General features: G+C 41.6%; 2 protein-coding genes and 1 non-coding gene across 4 annotated transcripts; all 3 read right to left on the bottom strand.

Annotated features, from left to right (window-relative positions):
• Positions 1–1,864: 1,864 nt before the first annotated feature.
• On the bottom strand, positions 1,865–17,943 carry dtx4a (deltex 4, E3 ubiquitin ligase a). Of its 2 annotated transcripts, XM_085140374.1 has the most exons (9): positions 16,814–17,943; positions 16,365–16,579; positions 13,747–14,941; positions 5,139–5,200; positions 4,836–4,997; positions 4,689–4,750; positions 3,850–4,170; positions 3,657–3,746; positions 1,865–3,570 (listed from the first exon to the last, which is right to left on the bottom strand). In XM_085140374.1, exons 2-9 carry the CDS (start codon positions 16,570–16,572, stop codon positions 3,340–3,342), a joined length of 2,331 nt encoding a protein of 776 aa, XP_084996500.1. In that variant the 5' UTR covers positions 16,573–16,579; positions 16,814–17,943; the 3' UTR covers positions 1,865–3,339. The 2 variants fall into 2 exon arrangements, with proteins under 2 accessions (XP_084996500.1, XP_084996491.1); XM_085140365.1 differs by having other exon boundaries at positions 16,365–17,943.
• Positions 17,677–17,748, bottom strand: trnaa-cgc (transfer RNA alanine (anticodon CGC)). The gene has a single exon. It is a non-coding gene; the product is annotated as a tRNA-Ala (tRNA).
• A 109-nt stretch (positions 17,944–18,052) lies between the features above and the next one.
• LOC146521859 (uncharacterized) lies at positions 18,053–22,129 on the bottom strand. The gene is made up of 4 exons (XM_085140436.1): positions 21,708–22,129; positions 21,248–21,347; positions 20,762–20,924; positions 18,053–19,235 (listed from the first exon to the last, which is right to left on the bottom strand). The coding sequence occupies exon 4, from the start codon at positions 19,231–19,233 to the stop codon at positions 18,616–18,618; it is 618 nt and encodes a 205-aa protein (XP_084996562.1). The 5' UTR covers positions 19,234–19,235; positions 20,762–20,924; positions 21,248–21,347; positions 21,708–22,129; the 3' UTR covers positions 18,053–18,615.
• Between the last annotated feature and the right edge of the window lie 997 nt (positions 22,130–23,126).

Here is a 23,126-nt window from a genome sequence, read left to right as displayed (position 1 = left end):
GAAGAAATGTGACTGACACTTAAAACGATTTTTTTGAAAGGGTTGCAATCGTTGCCCCGTCGCATTTTTGCTCCGGATTAAACAGTTTATCGTTTTTTGACTGAGTCTCAAAATGAGCCTCAAAATATTAAAAATAATCTGTCACTTCGTCTTATTTCAGCATCACGTCTGCCCCCCCCCCCCCCCCCTCTCTCTCTTTTCTCTGCGGTCCTTTATGATTGCATTTTAGTTACCGTTGTGCATTTTTTCATTCAATAAAGTGGAGGTAATCCAGACTAGTAATCCAGGAGCCAGACTAATCTGCGGATAAACAGTTTGATGCACTGCTCACGTCTGCAGGCAGAAGTCACTGTTGTGAGTGATCAGTAAAATAGAGCCACTTGGTAAAAATAAATAAATAAATTGTATATATGTAAACAACGCATACTCAGAGATCTCGTTAAGGAATCTTTCATTTCTAATTTCACCTCCCTCACAGTGTAGTTTGTATTCACACATAAAGCATTTCAGAAATGATCAAATGTTGGATTAAAATGTCTTATCAGCCGATTTAACAAAGGTTTTCAGGAGAAACTGAACAACTTAAAATCTAATACATCCAGTCTCCTTTATAAGCCATGCTGGTTATTTTTCATGCACTCTGTATGGTAAATGGCCTGTTCTAATGAGTCTTGATTTCTGCTGCAGCATTCAGATGGTAAATGGTAAATGGTAAATGGCCTGTATTTGTATAGCGCTTTTACTAGTCCCGCCTAGGGACCCCAAAGCGCTTTTACACGTCCAGTCATCCACCCATTCACTCTCACATTCACACACTGGTGGAGGCAAGCTACAGTTGTAGCCACAGCTGCCCTGGGGCAGTCGTCTTGCCTTAATAGTTCAGGCTGCCAGTGGTTTAATGGTGCAGGGATTTAAACACCACAGCATACCTGAGTGTTGTTGCTTACCCTGTCCATTCCTTTATGACTGCAGTGTAACTATCTTCTGATATCTGCTTCCAGCAGGAACACAAAGCTCACATCATCCTTAACTGATTTCTTGAACATGACAATGAGTTCTCTATACTCAAATGTACTCACGGTCACCAGATCTCAATCCAACAGAGGAACTAAGGAATGTGGTGGAACAGGTAACTTACTGAAGTGCTCAGATTACTTTTTGTCTTAAGTGATATCATGTGGCCTGCTATTGGTAGCATTGAAAAAAAGCATCATGTAAATTGTACCTGAGTGGAAAGTACCTGTTAGCTGCAAAGAGCAGACATACCTGCTAGCTAAACACAGCTCTACAACCTTCATGACACATCAAGGAGGAGAATGGTGCTAATGCTAGGATAACTTTTAGTTCACTTACAATTGTTTGGCACCAAATTTTGTGGGTAAGTTGATAAATGCTTCCAATATCAACTAGCTGTAAAATTAGCTAAAGTCAACGCATCCCGAAGCAGACTTACAGTAAGCTAAATTCCCCTGAGCAATATAACAAATGTTAGAAATATGGTGTTAATTTTTGTCATCACAAAAATAACTATAATAACAAGTTACTTTATTTAATAAGTAAAGCTGTAATATCTAGCTAACTTTTTAATAGCGTCAGTGTTACAACTCACTGCTAATGTTAACAGACTCAACACAGACATTACTACTGTGCTTGGTCACACACCGGGACTGCTTCTTATCAAAAGCCACTAAAATTTAACCCCGATATCATTTGTTTTTTGTTTTGTTTTTAATATACCTGTTTTTAATAAGTTTTTATCTTAGCAAAACAAAAGTTTAAAGAGCTACCTTCCAAGAAATTCAAATAGTCAGACTTGATCATCACTTCTTAAAAATAAAAAAAGAAACCAGTTGAGGCTTCAGGCTTTCTCTTTGAACCTTAGAAAAATGTTTAATGCAAATTTATGCACATAAAACATATACATAGAATACAGTGCATACATAAAATATCATAAAGTAAAAATGCTTTTGATGTTGGCCTACATTAGTATGTTGACACATACTGCTGCATTTCTCTTTAACATAACAACCTGGTCCACAGTGGACCACTTTGGCCCAAGCTGGACCCACATCAAGATAGTCTTTTAGAACCGCGCATGGCAAAAACAAAACATGACAAATACAACCGCTGACCACATTCTGTAGTGTGATTAGAGCATTTGAGGCTGGTGTGCATCCTACACAATAAAAGGAGAAAAAAAATACAGTAGATACAAGCTGTTTCCTTTTGACACTAAGTAAAAAACACTGTGCAAATCTGAGCTCAGGCAGGAGGTCCAATCCTAGCTTTTGGGGAATTTACGCCTCCTAGGGGGGTAATGGATTAATCCACGATAGGGTTTCCTATCAGTCATTAACATTAATGCAGATACAAGAAGACATAGAAAGCTGTTAAATACACCCATGCTCTCAGGGCCAAAGGATTCAGGAATGTCAGCTTATTTCTTAAATAGAAAAATACTAAAAAAAAAAGATTGTTTTTAAAGAAAGGGGCTGGAAAATGGCATATAAAGTATCAGGCAAACTCTGGTACACCAGCAGCTTATCTAAACTTCCCTCCCATGTCTTTTTCTGTCAAGCCAAACCCAAAAACAATACAATGGAACACAGCATATTAAACAAAATGTGAAATTATAGTATAAAAAACTAGAATTAATGGAACTGATATCATATAATATATGAAGTATTCATAACATACAAGAACACAAGTTAAAAATCAAACCTAAAAAGGAATGTAGTTCTGGAAAAGTACCACTAGAGGTCAGCAAATATCCATGCTCAGATATCCAGTCAAACATTTGGAGGATTTATCTGCTTCTGCTTGTGGACTAACACTTTAAAAACGACTTAAATTTCACTTCCATTCGGTTCAGCAGCAGCAGGAGTGGTAAACACTTCATCACTTAAGAAAAACAAAATCAGTTAGTTACATTCTTGATCTGAAGTCTGACAGTATAAATGACAGTTTTTGTTCCCCCCACAAACTAACAATGACTCGTATGTGCACAGTGGTCTCAAATGTCTCACTGAGTAACATCGGCAACCTTGACACCATTACTGCATCGGGAAAGAAAATGATTCCCCACGTACGTATCAAAACTGACTCATGCAGTCGTAAGAGAAAAAAAAATTGAGTCGCAGCAAATTCTGCTGAAGCGATTTCTGTTGGGGCTTTTGTTTATAGTCCTTCTCCATCATCTGGTGTAAAAGTTTCCTCTGTTCGTTTCGTCACATTTTGAAAAGAACTGGTCCGTTTAGCTGCGGATCCCCGTCCCAGGATTGTGTTTAAAGACTCACGCCTGGTATCTTCTTGTGTCTTCAGTGCTGTGAATGTCTCTGCTCAGTCTCTGGGTAGACACTCCTCCTCGGTGATGCCCTGAGCTTTGAGCTCTTCGAGGACATTGTCCAAGTGGCCGGGGTCGGGGTACCCGTGGCCCGTGAGGTTGGAGCCGAACTCGGTCTTGTGATGCACCTCGTTCCAGATGACCGTGTCGCTCTCACCTGTAGTGCTCGACGTACCCACAGAGAAAATGAGCCTACGATCCCACGCTACCAGAAGCAGCCTCAGAACCTGGAAAGGGTTAATAAAGAACACGTGTTAATATATGACCATCTTGCCCATCTGAAATTCAAAAGAAGAGACATTTCTATGTTTACCTTGCGTCCCTTCTCGCTGTCAGGAAGGTAGCAGTGTCTGGGGAACCCACGTGCAGTGAAGGGTTTGCCTGGATTTGGGTGCTCCGGGCCCTGAAGACCAGAAGAAGAACAGTTTGTCACTTCATTCAAAAAGAGACGCATTTATGCTTCTTTTGCTGCTAGCACCACATAAACACCGATATACTGAATCTACCTGGATGCCAGGAGGGATGTTGTATATGATCCGGATGGTTTTGCAGTCTGGGTGGCCAGGCAGGGAGTGCGGGATGACATGGTACTCCATCTTGCCGGGTGGCTGGTTGCCAGTCTTTACTCCGTAAATGGTCTTGCAGGTGGGACACTGCAGGCTGCCGTCCTTGTTGCCGTTATTGTACATAGCAACGAGGCACTGCAGGTGGTACTGGTGACCGCATTGTGCCAGACGACCCACCGACTCGGCCCTGGAGATGCCACCCACACCAGGACCTTTGTAGCCCGATGGTCCGGGCAAGGCCTCCATACAGATGGTGCAATCCTGACATAGAAAGATAAAGGACAGTTTGAGTTCTGTCCAATGCAGAAAGATTTTCAAATTATCAGCACGTGCCACATCATGCTGTTTGAGATAATGTTTGATCACCTCCCAACAATTTTCAGCGTGTGCCATGGCTTTGAGTAGCATTAGTACGCCTTCTACACTTCTAACACGTAAAAATATGGACACCAAAACAACTTTACTATGTAATTTGCTCCTGAAACTGAGAATAGTGCAGATGTGGTTATTTTCCCCTCCCACCTTTTTCAGTTATATAATCAGGAGTATAAGTCCTGAGCCTCAAAGGGAGAAATTTTTTCTGTATTTTGCTTTGAAAGTATTTTAAAAGTTATTAATAATGAATCCCATCAAAGTCCAACATCATTTTACTGGTCATTATTGTCCCAAACACAGGCTCTGTTCTATGTTAGATTTCTAAGAGATGTTGCTGGAAGCTATGATGTGTCCATCATAAACAGACTTGCTAGATAAATGCCCTCCATAGGGAGAGAACTCACCTCCTCTGGGGGATTTCGCACTTTCTGGAGGTAGCGCTTCACCACTTCCTCTGGAGTCTTGCCTACAGACAGAAACACAAAATTCAGTGAGAATTTCATTATAGTCACAAAGCACATTTGCTCTTCCTCAAATCACAACTAGCTCACCTTTCCGGGCCTGTTTCTTTGTGGTCTTGCGACAGCAATGCCCCAACCCCGGGACAGGTTTGAGGTCGCTCTTGCTGACAGGTGGAGGATGAAGCACCAGCTTGGGAGGGCGAGTCAGGCAGACAGGAAGCCCTGCTGCGCTCATCAAGATGCCTGTTATACCTGAATATAGCCAGGAGAGGGGGCATGAGACATACTACTCATACATTCCTATTGCATACACAAAGCTGGATGAGCTCTTGTGTTATGAGAATGATCCAGTCTAAATCATTTGGATTGATTCAGGTAGTTAGCATAGGTTACCTGCCAGTGCAGGATGTACAGGACTGGATCCATTCAGGTTCTTCACTGGAACGGTTGGCACTCTGCAACAAGGAAAACAAAGCTGTATGAATCTACTGATCGCTGACACAGGCCAGGTCACCTCCACGCAGACTGAAGAAATCTGATGAGTCACCTGTGAACAGGTGCAGTTAGATACAGCAGATGCTCGCCTCCACCTTACTTAGTGTCAGCAGGTTAAGGAGCTTTTGCCGAGTCAAGTGGAGAAACAAACATGGATCGACATGCTGCCCTATAATTGCCACACATGTTTGGGATTAAATGGCAGCACCAGAGCCTTGGCTGCTTTATTTTCTCGGTAACAATACTTGTAATATCCCAGGGTCGGTGATCACAAAATTATAAATACTTTAAACTAAAATCCATCAACTCCAACAAAAGCAGCTTTGATTTTTATACAAGGAGGTGACATTATTGTTCATTTTAACCTCCAGTTTTTGTTCAAGATAGGGATGCAACGATACCAATTTTTTCAAACCGATACGATACCGATACTTGGATCTGAGTACTTGCCAATACAGAGTACAAAAACCGATACTTCTACCACACACACACACACACACAAATGCAATGAATTGGAAGACAGGTTTTATTTTATTCTCTGCCGATAATAAATAATATCTTAATAAAAATGACCACAAATAAATTTCAAGTGAAAAATAAGCACTTCTGTTAAATTATTGCAGAGTCTCCACATTGTAATTTAACAAAATACCACTGAACTATTGGCACTGTCTCGAGCTTTCAGAATAATAAATAAACACTTCTGTTTGGAATAAAATAAATACAAATTAGGTTTGAGAATAAAAGAAACTTTTAAATTATTGCAGAGTGTCCATATTGTAAACAAACAAACAAAATAACGAAAGTATTTGGCATTGATGAACGAACTCCCCATCTGCCCGTGGATCATCAGTCCACTGTGCCGTTAAACCAAGGACTGACATCGCACACACTGCTTGTCTTTACCTCTTTAGAAAGTTTTGGCACCATTATCTCCCTGATGTGTGGGCGGCTGGGAATTTCATATCGCAGCTCGAGTATGCCGAGAAGAATCCTATGTTTTCCATGACTAGCATTGGCTGGTCATCCAGAGCGATAAAATGAGTCAGAGCCTCTGTTATTTTAACTGCCCGTGGATTTTCTCTTGACATTTTTCATTGCTTTTCCAAAACCTGAGTTAAAGTTGGCTGTTCCGGTCCACACTGCTGACATTTTGTTTAGCCTAGCTACAGCAGCCTCCAGTTTCTCTTTTTTATCTGGAGCTGCCAGTCTGACTCGTCTAACCCTGTGCCTGTTTAGCACAGGATGTCCCCCTAGTGGCCAATCTAAAAAACTACAACAAAAATGACAAGCCACCCTCTGATTAATGAAATAAGTTAGTATCCGTTCATGGTATCGGTTAACTTTTACAAGTATGAGTACACACACATTTTACAGTATCGGCCCCGATACCCGATACCAGTATCGGTATCGGTGCATCACTAGTTCAAGATATTTAAAAATGCTGTTTAGTATGTCAAATTTGTTATGAACATATTGAAATGCTACAGTAACTTTAAGCACAGCTGTAATGTGTATAGCACACAGGAAGAGCCTGCAGTGAGCGCAGTAACATCACGGCTGTGTCTGACCCATCAGAGGAGCGTACTTACGGTCTGCCACTTTTGATAACAGTCATTTCTCTTGCTCGAAAGTGCCAAAAACCACAGATACGAGTCAAAAATATTCCAGCAGCGATACGCAGATGATACGTTTTTTAAGCTTCCTCTCCACTCGTTTCTCACTCTTCTGTTCTTTAGTGTGTCAGTGTGTCTGCCCCCGTCTCCCTCTTCCTCTGCCTGTGTGCCGGAGTTAGATCGCTCTCCTCTTTTATAGGCCTAATCCACCTGTTTCCATCTGGTGGCTAAACTCTGGTTGTAGGCCAGAGATTTGTTACAGCAGGGATTACCTGTCAGATGCTACATCACACTGCCAGGCTGCCATAAGGCAGCACCAGGTTGGTGACTGTACGAGTTACAATATGGCGATACAAAAGAATCCCTCTGACTTTAAAAAGCTGATTTAGTACTCTGATGTCGTTAGTGAATCAACATGTACTAAATCTGAAAATCACAAACATAACTGAGAGCAGCCCCTCCGGCACCAACTACCACACCATGATCAAAGTCACTTAAATTATCTTTCCTCCTGATTCTGACGCTCAGTTTGAAGTTCAGCAGGTCGTTTTGACCACAGCAAAATAGACATGCATGTTAGGGTGACTGGTTTACATGTGGGGTAAACACAGCAGGTATAGAGTGTAAAATAAAGGACTCTATGTATGACTGAAAATGTGGTTTCTAGTCTAAAGTGTTTCGAGTAAGACTACAAAAGCAAACATAAAGCCCTAGTTCTAGAATTGGCCTAGTAAAGACTCCAATCCGGCCCACTAGATATATGAAGGAGGGCATACATTTTGGATTTTTAACTGTACTTTTAAGTTTTAAAGCTTTTCCTGCTGATAAAAAAAACCCTCCCCCACAGCCATTCATACTACACCAAAGTAGTTAAGTGAGTGTAAACAATAAAGTTCCTGTTTCTCATCGTCTATTTATAGAGATTTCAAAGATTTTTTTTTTCAATCAACAAAAACTTTGTTTTATAAATACAGGACAGTCTGGGCAGAACGTTTTCTGTAATTTTACTCCTTTATCACGTAGAAAAACTGAGATGTGCTGTTGAAATTGCACTTGCACATTGACTGAAAGGAGGGTTTCACTCATCTGGCCCATTTACATTAAGGTCGACTTACCCTGTATGTGGCTCTGCGCTATATAATTCAAGTACTTTTATTCCTCTTTGTATAACTTGATTGTGTTTTTGGTAGTCATCAAATTCAAAATGCATTTCGAGAGCTGAAGATAAATGACTGATACTTTCGTCACTTAATATAGATTCATATAACGTCTTATTTGTGATCGTGACTTAGAAGAAAGTGAAATGTTTAAAGCTTTGGACAGAGCTTTAGATAGATGTGATGACAAATCTGGGAGTCATTTTAACATATGCAGAATTGAACCTGCTTATCTTGAAGTCACTAAAGAAAAATTGAGCTTTTGAGGAACAGTGACTCCTGTGTGACTAGAAGAGCTCAGATTATTCTACAGTTAATAGAATACATAATAAAATGTAAAAAAGACAAGAAAAAACCCTGTAATTTCCCTCTCTAAGTAAATGATGTGACGATGGCATGGAAAACCTCACAGTAAGGAATTACTGGACTGTTCAGGTTCCTGTACTGGTCAACCTGATTACACGGTGCTGTGGCACTATATTTGTTAAGTGTCCTAACTGTGGTATTAACTCCCTCTGAGCATGCTCCTTACGTGACTAAGAAAACGTTCAGCCGACCGACTCGATCTCTAACGCCTAAATGTTGACTGGCTTTTTATTTGTGTGTCCGGCGGGAGTAAGTGAGCAGTATGAGGTGGAAGAAAAGTGGAGAAAGGTTAAGAAAACAAGCGGGAGCGTGTCGGCCAGTCACGTTTCTCTGATCTCGGTTAAGCTATCGGCATTAGAGCAGAGTCCATCTGGAGCGCTGGATGATGGAAACGCACAAGCCACCGCATATGGCAACACAAGCTCACACCCTGAATCAAATCTAATAAACAAATTGGTTGATTAAAACTTGAAGCAGAAGTAAATCCAGTCATTAGGCTCGAATGATGACGCGTTACTTTTCATGGAGACAAGCATAGGCAGTGCAGAAAAAGCAGAAAGGGCCCCCAGCAGGTGCGCCGACCAACGGAAACTCTCGTCACTGTGATGCATCTGTGACGCTGAAGACCCCCGACACGCTAACGCCTCACTTACAAACCATCTGCTCACGTTCACTGCAGGCAAACTCTCAACAACAGCTCATCAATCCATCTACTAAAGGAAATTATTTTACAAAACAAACTTACATAGTACTATTTTTTAACTAAACCGTATAAATGCTACAATATTTTTGTTTTTTCAGTAGACTGTTTAAATCCAGTATGAGAGTTCTTTAACATCTTCTAGTACCACACTTCCTCACTTTGTCATCATGTTTTCTTGCTACAGTTTGTATGTACATGTGTCTTGTGCTTCCTTTGCTACTGCAGCATGTGCTCATCTTTTGTGGTCTTAAAGAAATTCTACTTGATCCTCTTCAGAAAGTAAAAGCGAGCTGCTTGGTTAAATTCACTGCAGCTTGAACTCTTCTGTAGATTTGAATAATTAAAGCTCAACAGATAAATATTTTGGACCCAGTGACAGCTCAAGAGGATATGTGCAAGGCAAAATGTCACCAGTGTAGTGATAACCCACATACCTTTTCATGCTGGTGCCAAAAGGGAGAACAGCCCAGAGACTTCCATGTTAATGTTTTACCAGCTTTAGAACAGGAATGTTTACTAGTTGGTGCAAAAAAATTGTTTGGGCAACTCTATTTAATCTTCCTCTTCATAACAAACTCTCAGAAGGCCCCAGTCATACCTGTCACTAGGGAAAATGTATTGGCCAGCCAGCTGGTGGGGGATTGCTGCAGGTTGCTCATTGTCACTCAGTGAAATTGGTTGAAGAGTGCAATGCAAACCAGAAATGGAAAAATGTGCCTTTGGAAAGGTGCTGATTTCAGCTGCAGTCAAGCTGACATCTTTCAGTCAATGAATTTGGTGTCTTAGATGCAAACTATAAGTGACCGTGGCAATCTGCTTGCAACCAATGCAACTGCAAGGATGTTTTTTGTGCAACACACTCATTGCAACTGTTTTATGCAAGCATTCAGTAACCAGTCACATTTTTCAATACATATTTTTCCCCAGTGGCCAAAAGTTGCCAAGGCGCTCACTGACTGGTTGCTAGGTCTGTGTGACTAACCACTAAACTGTATAAGTGCAACAGATGGATGGTGACACTGGCGGCTTTTTGCTAGGCGTCATTTCAGCTAAACTGAGTCACTGAACTGGTATCTCAAGTGCATTTGTAGAGAAATGTTAATGCAGTTATCTGAAAATGGTAGCTAATCATACTAACAGAAATTCCAATAAGTCTGTAGTCAAGTCTTAATAAGTGAACTTCTATCTTATTACTAACTCATTACTATTTAGCAGGTTATCTGTTTCTGTGCATTACACCTTTACAGTTTTTGGATGCAGCTTGCTAACATCAGTGGATAATTTAGCTCACCATCCTTTGGGTCACAAAAAGAAAAATAAGAATAAAGGAAAACATTATTGATGGGGCCAACACGCTACAATTAAGACTTCAAAACTGGAAGTCTGACTATATACAAGTCTGGAAAATATCCTCTTACATAATTTTATTATTATTATCATTTTGTACATGGGCATGATTTAGGGTGTGGTTACTCTGTGACTGACAATTTACAACTATAAGCCCATGTTTCATATACAGCCTGGTTGACAGTTTACTCTATATAATGAATGCAACCTTAAAATTAACTGAGGACCGTAGCGCCGAGTAGTGTCAAACAGTAACAGTTTAAGTTTTTGAATGATATGAAAAATTACAATTTGAAGTAATTTCTGTTAAGACGTTACCCTAATCCCCCAGCAGAATTCATTTTGCTACAAATAATGACATGTAATTTCCTTCTGTGAATAACATTATTTCACAGCAGGTGAAAGGTCCCACTGGAAGGTGAAGCAGCAATTCAATGATGTTAAATGCCTCACAGGGACAATAACTCCTGATTGTTGTACTTTCTTAATTACTTACTTTTTTAAAAAGGGTGAACTTAATTATCCACACATTTCAATGGATTTAAATAATGACTGGTTTCAGCGGGTTTAAAACAGTTTGGATGTGACCGCGCTTGTGTTTCATGGATATGGGGATAAAGCAGTGAGCAGGCTGGCAGGATCAGAGCGATTCTGAATCGGTGACGTCGGTGCTTTTACCGCAGCAGCAGGTGTGACCATCTGCTGGACTCTCACCTGATATGTTTAAAGAATTGCTCTGTCATACAGCTCACCTGACACAAAATGCAGAGATTAACGAGGCAGAAATATTAATCCTGCTGTGATTGGTGTTAATCTGAGGCTTAGCTGGTGTAAAAACTGGTGTTTCACTGAGGTTGTTTCAGTTAATGCCAGGATTCAGACAGTTGGGTCACTGTGCTGGGGCACGAATGGATTAGGTGACATGGAAATTATTTTTCAGTGTGTGGTCATGTGTCTAATGTTTGGAACTAAAAACCAGGTCTATGCAGAGCAGTATGCACGCATGCATTTTCTCTGCATGTCTGCAGTTTTATATATAAAACAGCTACCTAAGTAATAAGAGACATTCACTCAGTCACAGTGAACGCCACAAACAACTCCAGCTGCAAACTAAACACAACAACGGTGTTTTTAAAAAAAAAAAAATTCTAGTTATACAGCAAGAACAGTGCACCTCCATCTGACCATGACCAGACATCCAACTAACCAGCGCCTTCTGGCTCCGACACGTGGATACTGCAACTTCCTTCATTAATCCTCATGCACTCAGTTCGTCAACACCGGAAAATCACGCGGCCATAAAGCGACACTACAGCATGTTACTGTTAATTGTATGTATACTCTTTGCTGAGTGGTGCTGCAGAATATGCAGTAAAGGCAACACGAATGCCTATTTTTAAATCCTAGTTTTTATGCCATTAATCCTCCTGATATAGTGCATTCATTAGCAAATATTTAGATAAATAACCACTGCATGGCATTTTTAGTTTAAGTTACAGCTAACACCATGCAAAAAGTTCCAGATGACATGTATAGAAATTGCTGTAGATTCATGGATTTCAGTATATTACAGGAAAACATTTGGTTGTATGTATATATCTATTTATTTTGTTTAATTTTAAACAGGAGTGCAATCAGCAGTTGGGAGCTCCTTGTCTTCAGGCAAAATACAACGGCCTTTATTTTAATGATAACTGTGGCTGCTAGCTACCATAATTATTTTGGTCACCATGATGTTGTTTGATGCACAGTTACGGGCGGTAGAGTGACTTGACAAAACGTTACTTTCATTTTTTACTATAGAAATTTGTTTTTACAATAATTTAAAATTACGACTTTAGCAGCTACACAGCTGATGTCTATACACTAAAATGTTTCTTACTGGAATTTTCTAAATTCTTATCAAGATTTTCAGTGACACGTTTTGGACTTCCCTGACTTGTTTTACAAGCATTCAAAATGTTTCTTGATGCATCTTTGAGTAACTTTACATCACATTACACCACATCCACATTTTTTATATTTAATTGTACCAAAGGGTTGTTTTTTAACCATGTTATCCGGACAATTCAGTAAATCTGCTTTGTGAATCAAGCTTGAACACTCTTACCAACCCATCTCTTAGAGTTAAGAACTTGCAAACTAAGTTTTTATCCATCATGAGTACATCCAGGCAGGTTCCTGGTCCTACATTCATTCTGTACTTTTAAAACAAGCTCAGACATATAGCCAGAGTCAACAACTGTCCTCAGCGACAACATTTCAGTAAATTCTGGATTTCTTACATTTTATGTTACAAAGTTATAAAAGCTGTTTAAGTTGAGCCTGATGTTTCTTTACACATAAAGAGGAAAAAAAGCTGGATCAGGTCATCATTAATTGAAAGACTAGCAACGAATACCAGAGTTCTTCTATTTAAGTGACAGATACGAACTATTCATGATGCTGTTTTGACAACATCCTCACTTTACTTTGATTTAAGATGACACTTGTGCTACTGTGTGTTTGTAGAGCTTTACCACCATTTGCTGTTTGCGTGATTAATCTCTGGAATGTGCAAACACTTGAGAGAGCCCACTTTGTTCTCTATGAATGCCTTTCATTGTATTTCCGTGAAAGTAATTGAGCCTGGTGGACTTTGTCACAAAGATTAAAGGCTCAGAAATACTAATGAGCATCGATGTCAAACATGGTTGTTTGGGGCTGTCACGGCATAATAACAGCCCCAAACAAATAGGAAATTGCTGTCTAAAGATATTTTCTTTTTACATGTCTTGATGCCTGATTGGACTTTTTTGTGTAAAGTGAACTGGCATGGGATCTTATGACTGAAAACATTTCATGTATTTAGTATTACATAGTGTTAGTGCTTGGATCATGATTTGTAGGTACCTTTCATATCATATGAGCATTTTTATACTGCTGGTCTATCTGGAAACAATTCACATGATATACCAGGAGAGCATGCAAGGCAAAATACACCAAGGAACTGCAGGCTGTGAAAAAACAGATGTGAAATTGTTGTGACAAAAATACAAGTACCTTAGAAAGTTATTTGTTAAATTTCCATGTACTGAAAACATGGTTTACATGAACTTTACAACCTTTGTTTTGCTGACAGAGCATATGACAGAGAAGCTCAGAAAAACACATAAGCCTGTAATTCAGAAGTGTGGAAGGCGTGTTTAATTTCACAGCTGACGTGTTGAAGTGTGGAGTGAGTGAGAGGGTTCTCATCATTGATAAGTTTTGCAGGATACGAGCAGGTTCTGCGTACAGAGACAGGTGCTGAAGCATTACAGCGTATTTCTACTCACCCAGAGGCGATAAGGGCACGCGACTGAGCCATGGCGATACGCTGCAGCGCGGGACGGCTCAGCCCTGCGAGGCTAGACCGAGGTGGCAGGGGCGCCGCGCAGGCAGCGGCCGCGGCAGCACCGGATGAAGACACCGGACCCAGGACACGGGCAGAAGGTGATGGGGTGCAGGTGGATGTAGCTGTGGAGATGAGAGGTGGCCCTGAGGCAGGTGCTGTGGGGGCAGAACAGGAAATGGAAAGAGAGGAGACAGAGGTGGAAGGGTGAGGGGTGGAGGTGGTGGAAGATGATAGCGTAGTGGAGGGTGGGGGGGGCGGTGGCAGCGGTGGTGGGAGAGGAGGAGGTGGGGGCCTTGTGGAGGAGATGGAGAGACCAGCTGTGGCTGACCCAAGAAGGGAAAGAGAATGGGTGAAGCCTCCTCCGTAGCCAAGGCTCGTAGTGCCAACGCTGCTAGCACCAACCATGCTCATACCTCCTGCACCTCCCATACCACCTATGTTGAATCCACCTGTCGCCCCAACCATGGATGTCCTGTGGGGGGAAAGCGACCTCGACAGGGTTGGAGGCCGAGGGAGGGTTAGTGAATAAGAGCCTCCTGGGATGGGGAGGCTGCTTAGTTTGGGACTTGGTGGTTTAGTCTGTGGTGGTCTTCGACCGAGAGTGTGAGCGGTCGACATAGTGCCTGCTTTGACACTTAGCACCAGCATACACTGCTGACAGGCACATGGCTGTCCCAAGGAAGTGATGGCTGAAGCCGGGAGCGCCCCGCTGGGGTACGCACTCCCGTTTCCAGTCCCACTGCTACTCATCCGGATCCCCATGCCCACTCCAGATACATCAACACCTAGAAGTCCTCCGTGTCCAGGCATGGACGCTGGCCCCCAGGCATGGTGAGATTTGGGTAGTGGCCCAGATACCAGCGGGTAAGCCAGATCAGAACGGCGCTGGATGCGTCTGCAGCGCTGCGTTTGCCCATTGATTTGGGTCATACTTTCAAAGTCAATGAGGTAGCAGAAGCCCAGCGGCGCCAGGTCCAGCCAGGGCTGCTGACGGTCGCGCGCTGCCTGGATTGCAATGCCCACCTCAGTGTCGTATGCCGTCCAGCTGCCAGCGTCGTTCTCCCACTCCCACAACCAGCCCTGGCCTGGCGCTGATGTGGGGTCGTAGAAGCTGCGTCGCACCGGTCTTAGGGTACCTGAAGAACACGCCACAATGGACTGAATTACTGAACAGTAAACTATATTAGTATACATTAAAAAGAAGACTTGTACTGTGAATATGAAGTTCTGTAGTGACTTTTCACTGAGCCTGCTCAACATGACGCCAGGCGATGAGAAGTAGACGTGAGACGAGGAATGCGAATGCACTACAATTTGCTGCGGACAAGTAGATTACAACCATAACAAATTCTACATGTCTGTGTTTGCTTGCAAAGAATTTGGGCAAACAGGTTGCCCCTGGTAACAGCACATGGTGTTCTGAATTCCCATTGGCTGGCAGCCTTGATCCGACCCAAAGCTGACTGTGTTTGCTTTCCCTGGATGTCTAGAGAAACTCCACAGAGTCTCTATACTGTAAAAGCTCCCCACATCAAATCCCGGCTTCCGACAGCACTGCATACGTTGCGTTAAGAAGGATGCTTCACACTTGAGCCTTCTCACTGGCAACAATAACAGGGAAAAACAGAAAACCGTACAAATTCTGTGAAATAACACTTTTCGCAACTGTGACTCTGGAGCTTTAACATTGCACACTACTAATGAACACACAAAACATAAAGCACTGTTGAGCACACGAGGCCTGCCACGCACAGACGCATAATAATATGGGCTCGTTCACGAATTCTGCTCCTGTCAACCCCATTTTTTCAGTGTCCTCGCACTCCTGAAATTCCTCTCCTCCTCTCTTGCTGCTACTGCTTTTTTTCCTCAGACTGGGGCACCCTGCCTGTCTCCCTCATTTCAGCCTGGTTTCGGGTTTAGAAAATAAACCGCACAAAAGCTTTTATCAGCCAGCGCTGAGAGAAGGCCAATGTTGGGGTGTCTGCCAAAAAGAGGGAAAAAAGGGGGAGGGGGGTCTGACAATCCCCTTCTTTGTCTTATACCACCCTGCCTGGCCTGCTCGGTGAAGTTGTGGCAGATCACCTCTTGTGTCTCCTGGAAGACAATACCGAGGGCCAGGTTTTGCAATGAAAACCTTCCCATGCATGGGCAAGCACACACTTCCTGCCAGGAATGACTCACTTCAGAGCTGACACCTTTCAAAATCCAACCTCTTCAATGCTGGAGTGCACAAATCTAGGGGCGGTGTGGAAGGGGGGGGAGGAAGGGGGGGTGTCACTGAACTGGTGAAGCTGGCAATTCAATGATTTGAGATTTTAAGATGAAAATGATTCGATTTATGTCACTGAGTGAGATCTTTAGACCACAGCAGCTCACTAAACCCATCAACTTCTGCAGGATGATTATCAATAACAACACGCCAGCATAAAAAAAAAGAAAAAAAAGGCCTCCACCTCAGGCTCAGCTTCAGCATTACACCCCCCACCACCGCCCTCTCTCTCTCTCTCTCTCAAACACACCCTCCCTCTCGCCCCTCTCCCCCCTCCCGTTTCTCACCTGTGTCCTGTCGGAACTGGTGCATGGAATGCAAATCAATGATGTAGGGCGAGAGGCGAGAGTCCACCTGGCCGAGGACGACACTACCACAGCGCGGGTCGCTCCGGATGACTGCCTCGATGTGATGACAGACAGCCGGGCTGTAGGGCCGCCAGCGTCCGTGCTCGTTCAGCCATTCCCATACCACTACGGCGGATGCTAGTAACATCCTACTCCTGGAAAGACAGAAAAACAAAAACAAAAACAAAAAATGACAATACCGAGGCACAAATGAAGGAGAAGCCGGGGCGACGGGTGTTTAAAGGTACCCCGCTGATGCCTCTCCGCCGCGCAGCCCTGCGCACAGCGGCGCTGCATCCATCTTGGACAGTTTGCAACCCAGATGTGTTTTCAGTGCTATCTGTGCTTCTAAGTGCATCTTTCGGGATGACAGCACATGCAATCCGTACCTTCCATGTTTGTAGTTTCGGAGGTGCAGCAATTATTAGGTCCTTTTATTGCACGGGGGAGATACAGAGCGTTTCGTGGAAGCAAAGACAGAACAGAAGCCTTCCAGGATGGTTGCATTTTACTCCCTATGCAGATGAGTGACGTCTACCGAAATCAATTCTCAGCCACAGTCAAGTTTGGGTGAGAGGAGAAAATGCAACTTGGATGCTCACGGTGGTGCGGCGGTGGTGAACTAGGTTACTGTGATGAAACAATTTTCATAGTAAATTGTAAGATTTTTTTAAAAATATATATATAAACAGACCAAAAACGGAGGATTCTTTTTTAAAAATAGATTTTTAATATTTACCCCATTAAATCGTCTCCTCCTGTAAAAAAACAACAACAAAAAAAACACTGCTTTGTAGAGTAGTTTGTTTAGTATTGATCCACCAATATCACTGTAAGAATGAGGTAAAATCCCGTGTCCGTGTTACATAATCGCTCTAATAAATTTTCGGTACACTAAGTTTGGAGTTAGCTTTACTTATTGGCTCATCCAAAATGCATCCATCAACCAGCTCTCACTTAACTATCAGGTACTGGACCGGCGAAAATAAATGTTTGACACTCGTGCGTATGAACACCCCCACGCCTCCAAGGCATCCACCGTCCAATCACATTCGAGCACGGGCTGCTTTGGGCCAATCGCAAACGTACCTCGCCTCGCGCACACATTGAGGTGACGGTGTGTGGGATATAGTTATGCCGTATTGCTTTAAATTGCTTTAAATTTTTTACTTCTTCTTCTGTGACTTCTGTGACAATATTGCACTTTATAACATTTACAACTTATACGGAAATAAAAGTTGAAAAAAAACTTTGGAGATGCCGGGGATTGAACCCGGGACCTCATACATGCGAAGCATGCGCTCTACCACTGAGCTACATCCCCATTGGCCGAATAGTCAACAAGGAGAGCTTTTATCTGTGACTCATGGCTGTACCGCTATTGTGGCTGATTTTGGTATAATTACGACATTAATATTGAAAGTTATATTGTTATTTATATGTATTTGCTCCGGTTAATGCATACAACAGGAAACTTGTGGCTTACCGCTAGCATGTTTTTTCTCTAAAACCCTAAAAACATAAAACACGGAAGAATTTTAGCTTCGTCATGCTATGATCACGCTATGTACACATGCAGATAGCATTACTACATGTTTTATATATTTTTAAAGTATACAATTCATTCGTATTTTCAGTATGTGGTTTATTAAATTTTCAACCATTTACACACCATATAAAATGTATGTTGACTTAAAGTTTGATCAGTTACATTCACTTGTTTTTCATTAAAACAAATAAAGCATTATTTTCTTCTCACTATATTTAATTACTATTCTTTTTTTATTTCTACAAACGGCATAAAGAACAACAAAAACAGAGCAGAAAACACTAAAAAAAGTTTCCAGTTTTCAATTTCTTATGCAGATTAAAATAAACATTTAAAGCAAAAAAGTATAGACAAGTATTGTTTTTTTTACACTTTACAGTTACAATCTAGAGCACCCCTGTATGTTTATATAACTGCTTTATTCATCAAAACAATTTGACCAGAGGAAAGCAAGGTCGGTGAGGTCATGAGAGTTTAAAGCTCTTTGGGTTTAATGGGTGGGTGCATGTATCTTTTATTTAATTTAATTTTTTTAGACTAATAGAAGGAATTTGCAGTGGGGAGACATTTAGGGGATGAAGCTGGTGTTTGTGAAATCCTGATTTTGGCAGTTTCCTCAGTCTTATTCATTATTTCTGATTCTCACAACGCCGTCACGTCACCTTTACCCTCACCACCTTCTTCAGACCAGATCGCACTTCCAGAGAACTGCTTTAGATCTATCAGCAATCCCGGCCCTCCACTTGCCTCAGCTTTACTCTGCTCTTCTCCCACTTTCTCCTCCTTTTCTTCACTTTTATCCTCCGTCTCTCCCTCTGGCTCAGACTCATCATTAGGTTTGGTTTGCTCTCCTGCCTCTGAACTCCCAATACTTGAGTTATCATTTGAAGTATTACTTTCTTTCTCCTTAGCATTACCAGACCGGTCCGTGTCGTTGTCCTCCTCCTCTTCATCTCCCTCTGTGTCACTCTCCTGACTACCACCACTATCCACCTGTTCTTCTTCATCTTGGACTTCCTGCATTTCCTCCCCTTCCTCTTCTTCATCACTTCCAGGCCACAGCTGGACCCCAAGACGTGCCCCCACAGCTAACGCTGCACTTCTCGCCTGGTCCCTGAGACCTCCTTCCTTGTAGACTATGCGTCGGACTGTATATTCCCCTTCAGCCTCCCTGTTCAGCTTCTTGTACAGTACAAAGAGCGCAACAAGGAGGACTAATAGGGTGACAACAAGGGCCCCCACCGCAGTATTGCTGTCCATTCCTGAAGGAAGGACAGAGAAGAGGTTCAGAATTAGTATGAACACACATGGGGAATCAGTTCATTTTCATAAATGTTTTGGGGATGTGGGATTTCAGAAAATGTGTTTGTTTACATTCTTACCAAGTCAAATTAGAAAAATGACATTTTACATTATTCGAATTTCGTTTAATTGAAGCCTGAAATCTGATAGACTAGCTAAGTACGAAGGGTGCAGTACAAGGAAATCAGTCACAGGTGGACACAAGGGGCAAAGCTGATGTATAAATTCCTATATGATTTTTTTTCTTCATAAAACCCATTAGGCATTTGAAAACTCAAGATGGTCGTTGACATAGCCAAGTAAAATCTCTTTCAAGCAAGCCTTGCCTCTTTGAATGATCTTAATGTGAAATCATATGCATTCAATCAATAACTTGCCAACAGGATGTGAGGTGTGATAATTTTTATCTGGATTTGTATGTGAGCATTAAAATGTGTCTGTGGGTGGAGCTTGCAGTGGAAAGACTGCTCGGTCTAGCAGGAGCAAACCATGGTCAAGTACTAACTAACCTTGTCCCTTTCATAGTCTAGCTTGATTCGTTAAATGAGAGACCCATTGTAACGGATAGCTGCGCATTAATCACCTCACAGTAAACAGGTTCTGGGTCTGAATGTGTGCAGAACTGCTTGTCAGGTTAGCTGGTGGTTTAAAGTTGGATGAACATGTGTCATTGCAATTATTTCATTTTACAAAGGCGCTCCGAAGGCATTTTTTAACTCATAAATTTGACTCTCTTATAGTCAAAAAGAGTCAAACCTGTGAACTTTATCCACCAGTTGAAATTCTGCAGTGAAACGGCTGAAAATGATGATCAAATTGCATAAATTAGAAATTTTAAAAATTCTAGAGTGACAAACACGCAATGTTTGGCACTTATATCCACTTTTGAAAGTTTGTTTCAGTCGTCTGCTGCATTACAGTTTGCTTCGGTCCCAAGAACACCAGCTAAGAATGACACAACAAACGAAATCTGACAGTTGCGTTGTGGTGCAAATTAAAAAAAGAAATAGCAAGCAAGCAAGATTTACAGCTGCTTTAGGCCTTTTTTCAAACACAAAAGCTGTGTGTTTTTGTCTAACACTACTTAGCAAAGCTAACTGTCTGCATCATCTTCATATTTCTACATATGACAGTAATATGATTTTTTTTATCAAACTCTTGCCAAGAAAGTCAATAACACTGTTTATCACACACACAAAAAACAAGCACTTCTAAAAATAGGTAAATTTTTAGCTTTAAGAGCAGCTTTCACTGTTTATTTTAGCAAGGGTGTGCCTTATCACTTAAAACAATGCAGTGTGTGCACTTGAGGGAGCACAAAAGCAGAAAGCTGTTTCTCTCTTTGCACTTTTAGACCATGGAAACCGAGAGTCTGCCACAGACTTTGTGTAGGGCTTCTGAACTCATTGTCAGTCCACTTTTAACTCGTTGCAATGACACAAATCTGACTTTGCTACAATTAAATGTAATTAAAAACATGCATTACCTCCTTAGGAAGAAGTTACAGTTGAATTAAAGAAAAAAAAAATTCCTGGATGGCTTGGAGTCTCAGTTACAGGCTGAACTTTACAGTCACAAACTCCTGGTGCTTTCAAAGCAGCTGTGAACTTGTCACCAGGAGATCCATTGGTGAATTTTATACTCAGGATCTAAACATGAAATTAAAAAAGAGGTTAGAAAAGAGGCTAGAAGTTCACATCACTTAACACTGCACAAAAACGGCAGTGGTACTACTGAAATGCCCTATCATCTGAACAGCAAGTGCACAATATTGCACGATTTACGATGAAGCATCACTAATTGTAGCTTTCTGAATCAAGAGGAAACATTGATGCATTGCTCAGCATTAACCTGAAACTTTTTCTCCATATACAAATGTGTTCTTTGCACATTAAAATGTAGAAATTTTTTTAAATCAATCTTTACCAAAACATAACACAGGCTCACGGGTTATAGTTATATACATACTCACACTGGAGATGTAACAGGAAGTCTGCCCTTGTTAAACTCTAAACTGTGTTCACTAGGATGACAGGAAGCTTTGCAGACCGCTCAGAGCGTTTGCTGGTTTCCTGTCAAAATGATAATTGAACAGCATCTGTCAGCCCGCCATGGGTGGAAACTTTTTCACTCTGCGTTCATCAGACCGAGAGCCGACATCAACTATTGCAAAAGTAATCAAGAACTAAAGCAGGTCCACTTACAAAGAGCAATTAAAGCCAAAATGGATCAGAGTAACTGATCTAAGTTGCAAATTATTGCCTGAGGTTCTGTAATTGTACCTCAGATGTAGCTTAGCATAGATTAAATAAATGCTTCAAGTACTTCAAAATCCAAAGTATTAAAAATCACAACAGGGGAAAAGCAGACAAAGCAGTTTCAGTGTAAAAGATGTGCGCAGCAAAAATGAGCTTAACCCCCGAAAAACTTACCAAAGTTGTGAGTGAGAGATACTGTTTGTGTTGCTGGAGAGCGAAGAATGGCAAAGAGGCTGACTTGTGTCATTTAGGGTGTGTTAGAACGAGTGCGACAGCGTTCGCGCTGAGAAGAAAAAGAAGAAGAAGAAAAAAGTGAGAGAGAGAGACAGCAGGGGGGTGATGCATGACATGTGATGCAGAAAGTGCTCGCTGAAGCCCTCTGAGGAGGCGGTGAGAGCAGAGATTAAAGAGAGACTTTGACGGGGTGTGGTGATGAGCACAGATAAGAAAACGCACAATTATTTATGGAAAGAGGAAGGTGCAAATTTGAATTTGTTCCTTGCGAGGTTGACAAGTCACTTGAAAACTGCAGGTGTGAAGTCTGTGAAGTACACGTCCAGAACATGCATGTCTCATTACTTGTTACACAGGCCTGTGAATGAACTTATATATATAGTTGTAATTTTTTTTTCAGTTGGAAGTTTGTTATTTTGGTTTGGTTTTGCTTTATTGGACATATAAACCAACAAAACAAGTCTGGTGGTGTACATGAACCCGAAGGCAGCCTAAGAGCTAAACCCTGATCTAGGTTTCTTTTTAATCAACCCCCAAACAAAGGCCTTAATTACATATTATAACAGTGATATCTGAACCTATCAAAAGAGTGCATCATGTTCAAAAAGCTGTGCTGAATATGAAACCACTTTGCCACATCCTGTTTTTGCTCCACCGGCCTGCCTTCCACAGCCCCTACACCCAACAAAGACAGCTAAACCAAATCTGTACAGTAATACTGCACTGTACTACACTCTAAAGCCAGCCTACATCTGTTTCCTATTTCACTTTTCTATTATCTTTCTATCTTATTATGCACCTGATATTTTTTGGCCGTTAACCCTGAAAATCCATATCTATACAACTCTAATCATAACTCTGTTGTTTTGGGTTTTTTGAGGGGGGGTTAAGCACTCTTGTGTTGTTTACATAATTCAGTGATCTACTGTTCTACCCTTGGGTTAACACTTTGAGCTGTTGCGTTTCAGAATGGTACTAAAGCTCCACATTGTTACTTTCACGCTGACATGAGAGGAGGAACTGGGTGGCCTCTTTTTAGGCTTTTGCATGGTTGATTGGGTTTGATTTCCATTCTAAAAAGATCACAGGTTGTTCTGTTATTCTTTTTATTGTTGTTATAAGCCTTTCTAACAAGCCTCCAGTTGCTTTCTAGTACAAATCAGATAAAATGGCCTTTGCTGGATGTGAGGAATTTTAATTGACCTGACGAGCAGTCAAGTACAACACGTTAAAGAGTTTTGCTTGTGTTTTGTGCATCTGCTTAAACGCACAAAGCAGCAGGTGATGGCACGGTTACCAAACCCAAATACCATAGTCTCTTGGCCATTTATTAGGTACACATTGCTAATACTGGATTGG

This window comes from Neolamprologus multifasciatus, chromosome 3 (genome assembly GCF_963576455.1).
Source record: "Neolamprologus multifasciatus chromosome 3, fNeoMul1.2, whole genome shotgun sequence".
Taxonomy (NCBI): Eukaryota; Metazoa; Chordata; class Actinopteri; order Cichliformes; family Cichlidae; genus Neolamprologus; species Neolamprologus multifasciatus.
This window is presented reverse-complemented; position numbering and strand designations above follow the sequence as displayed.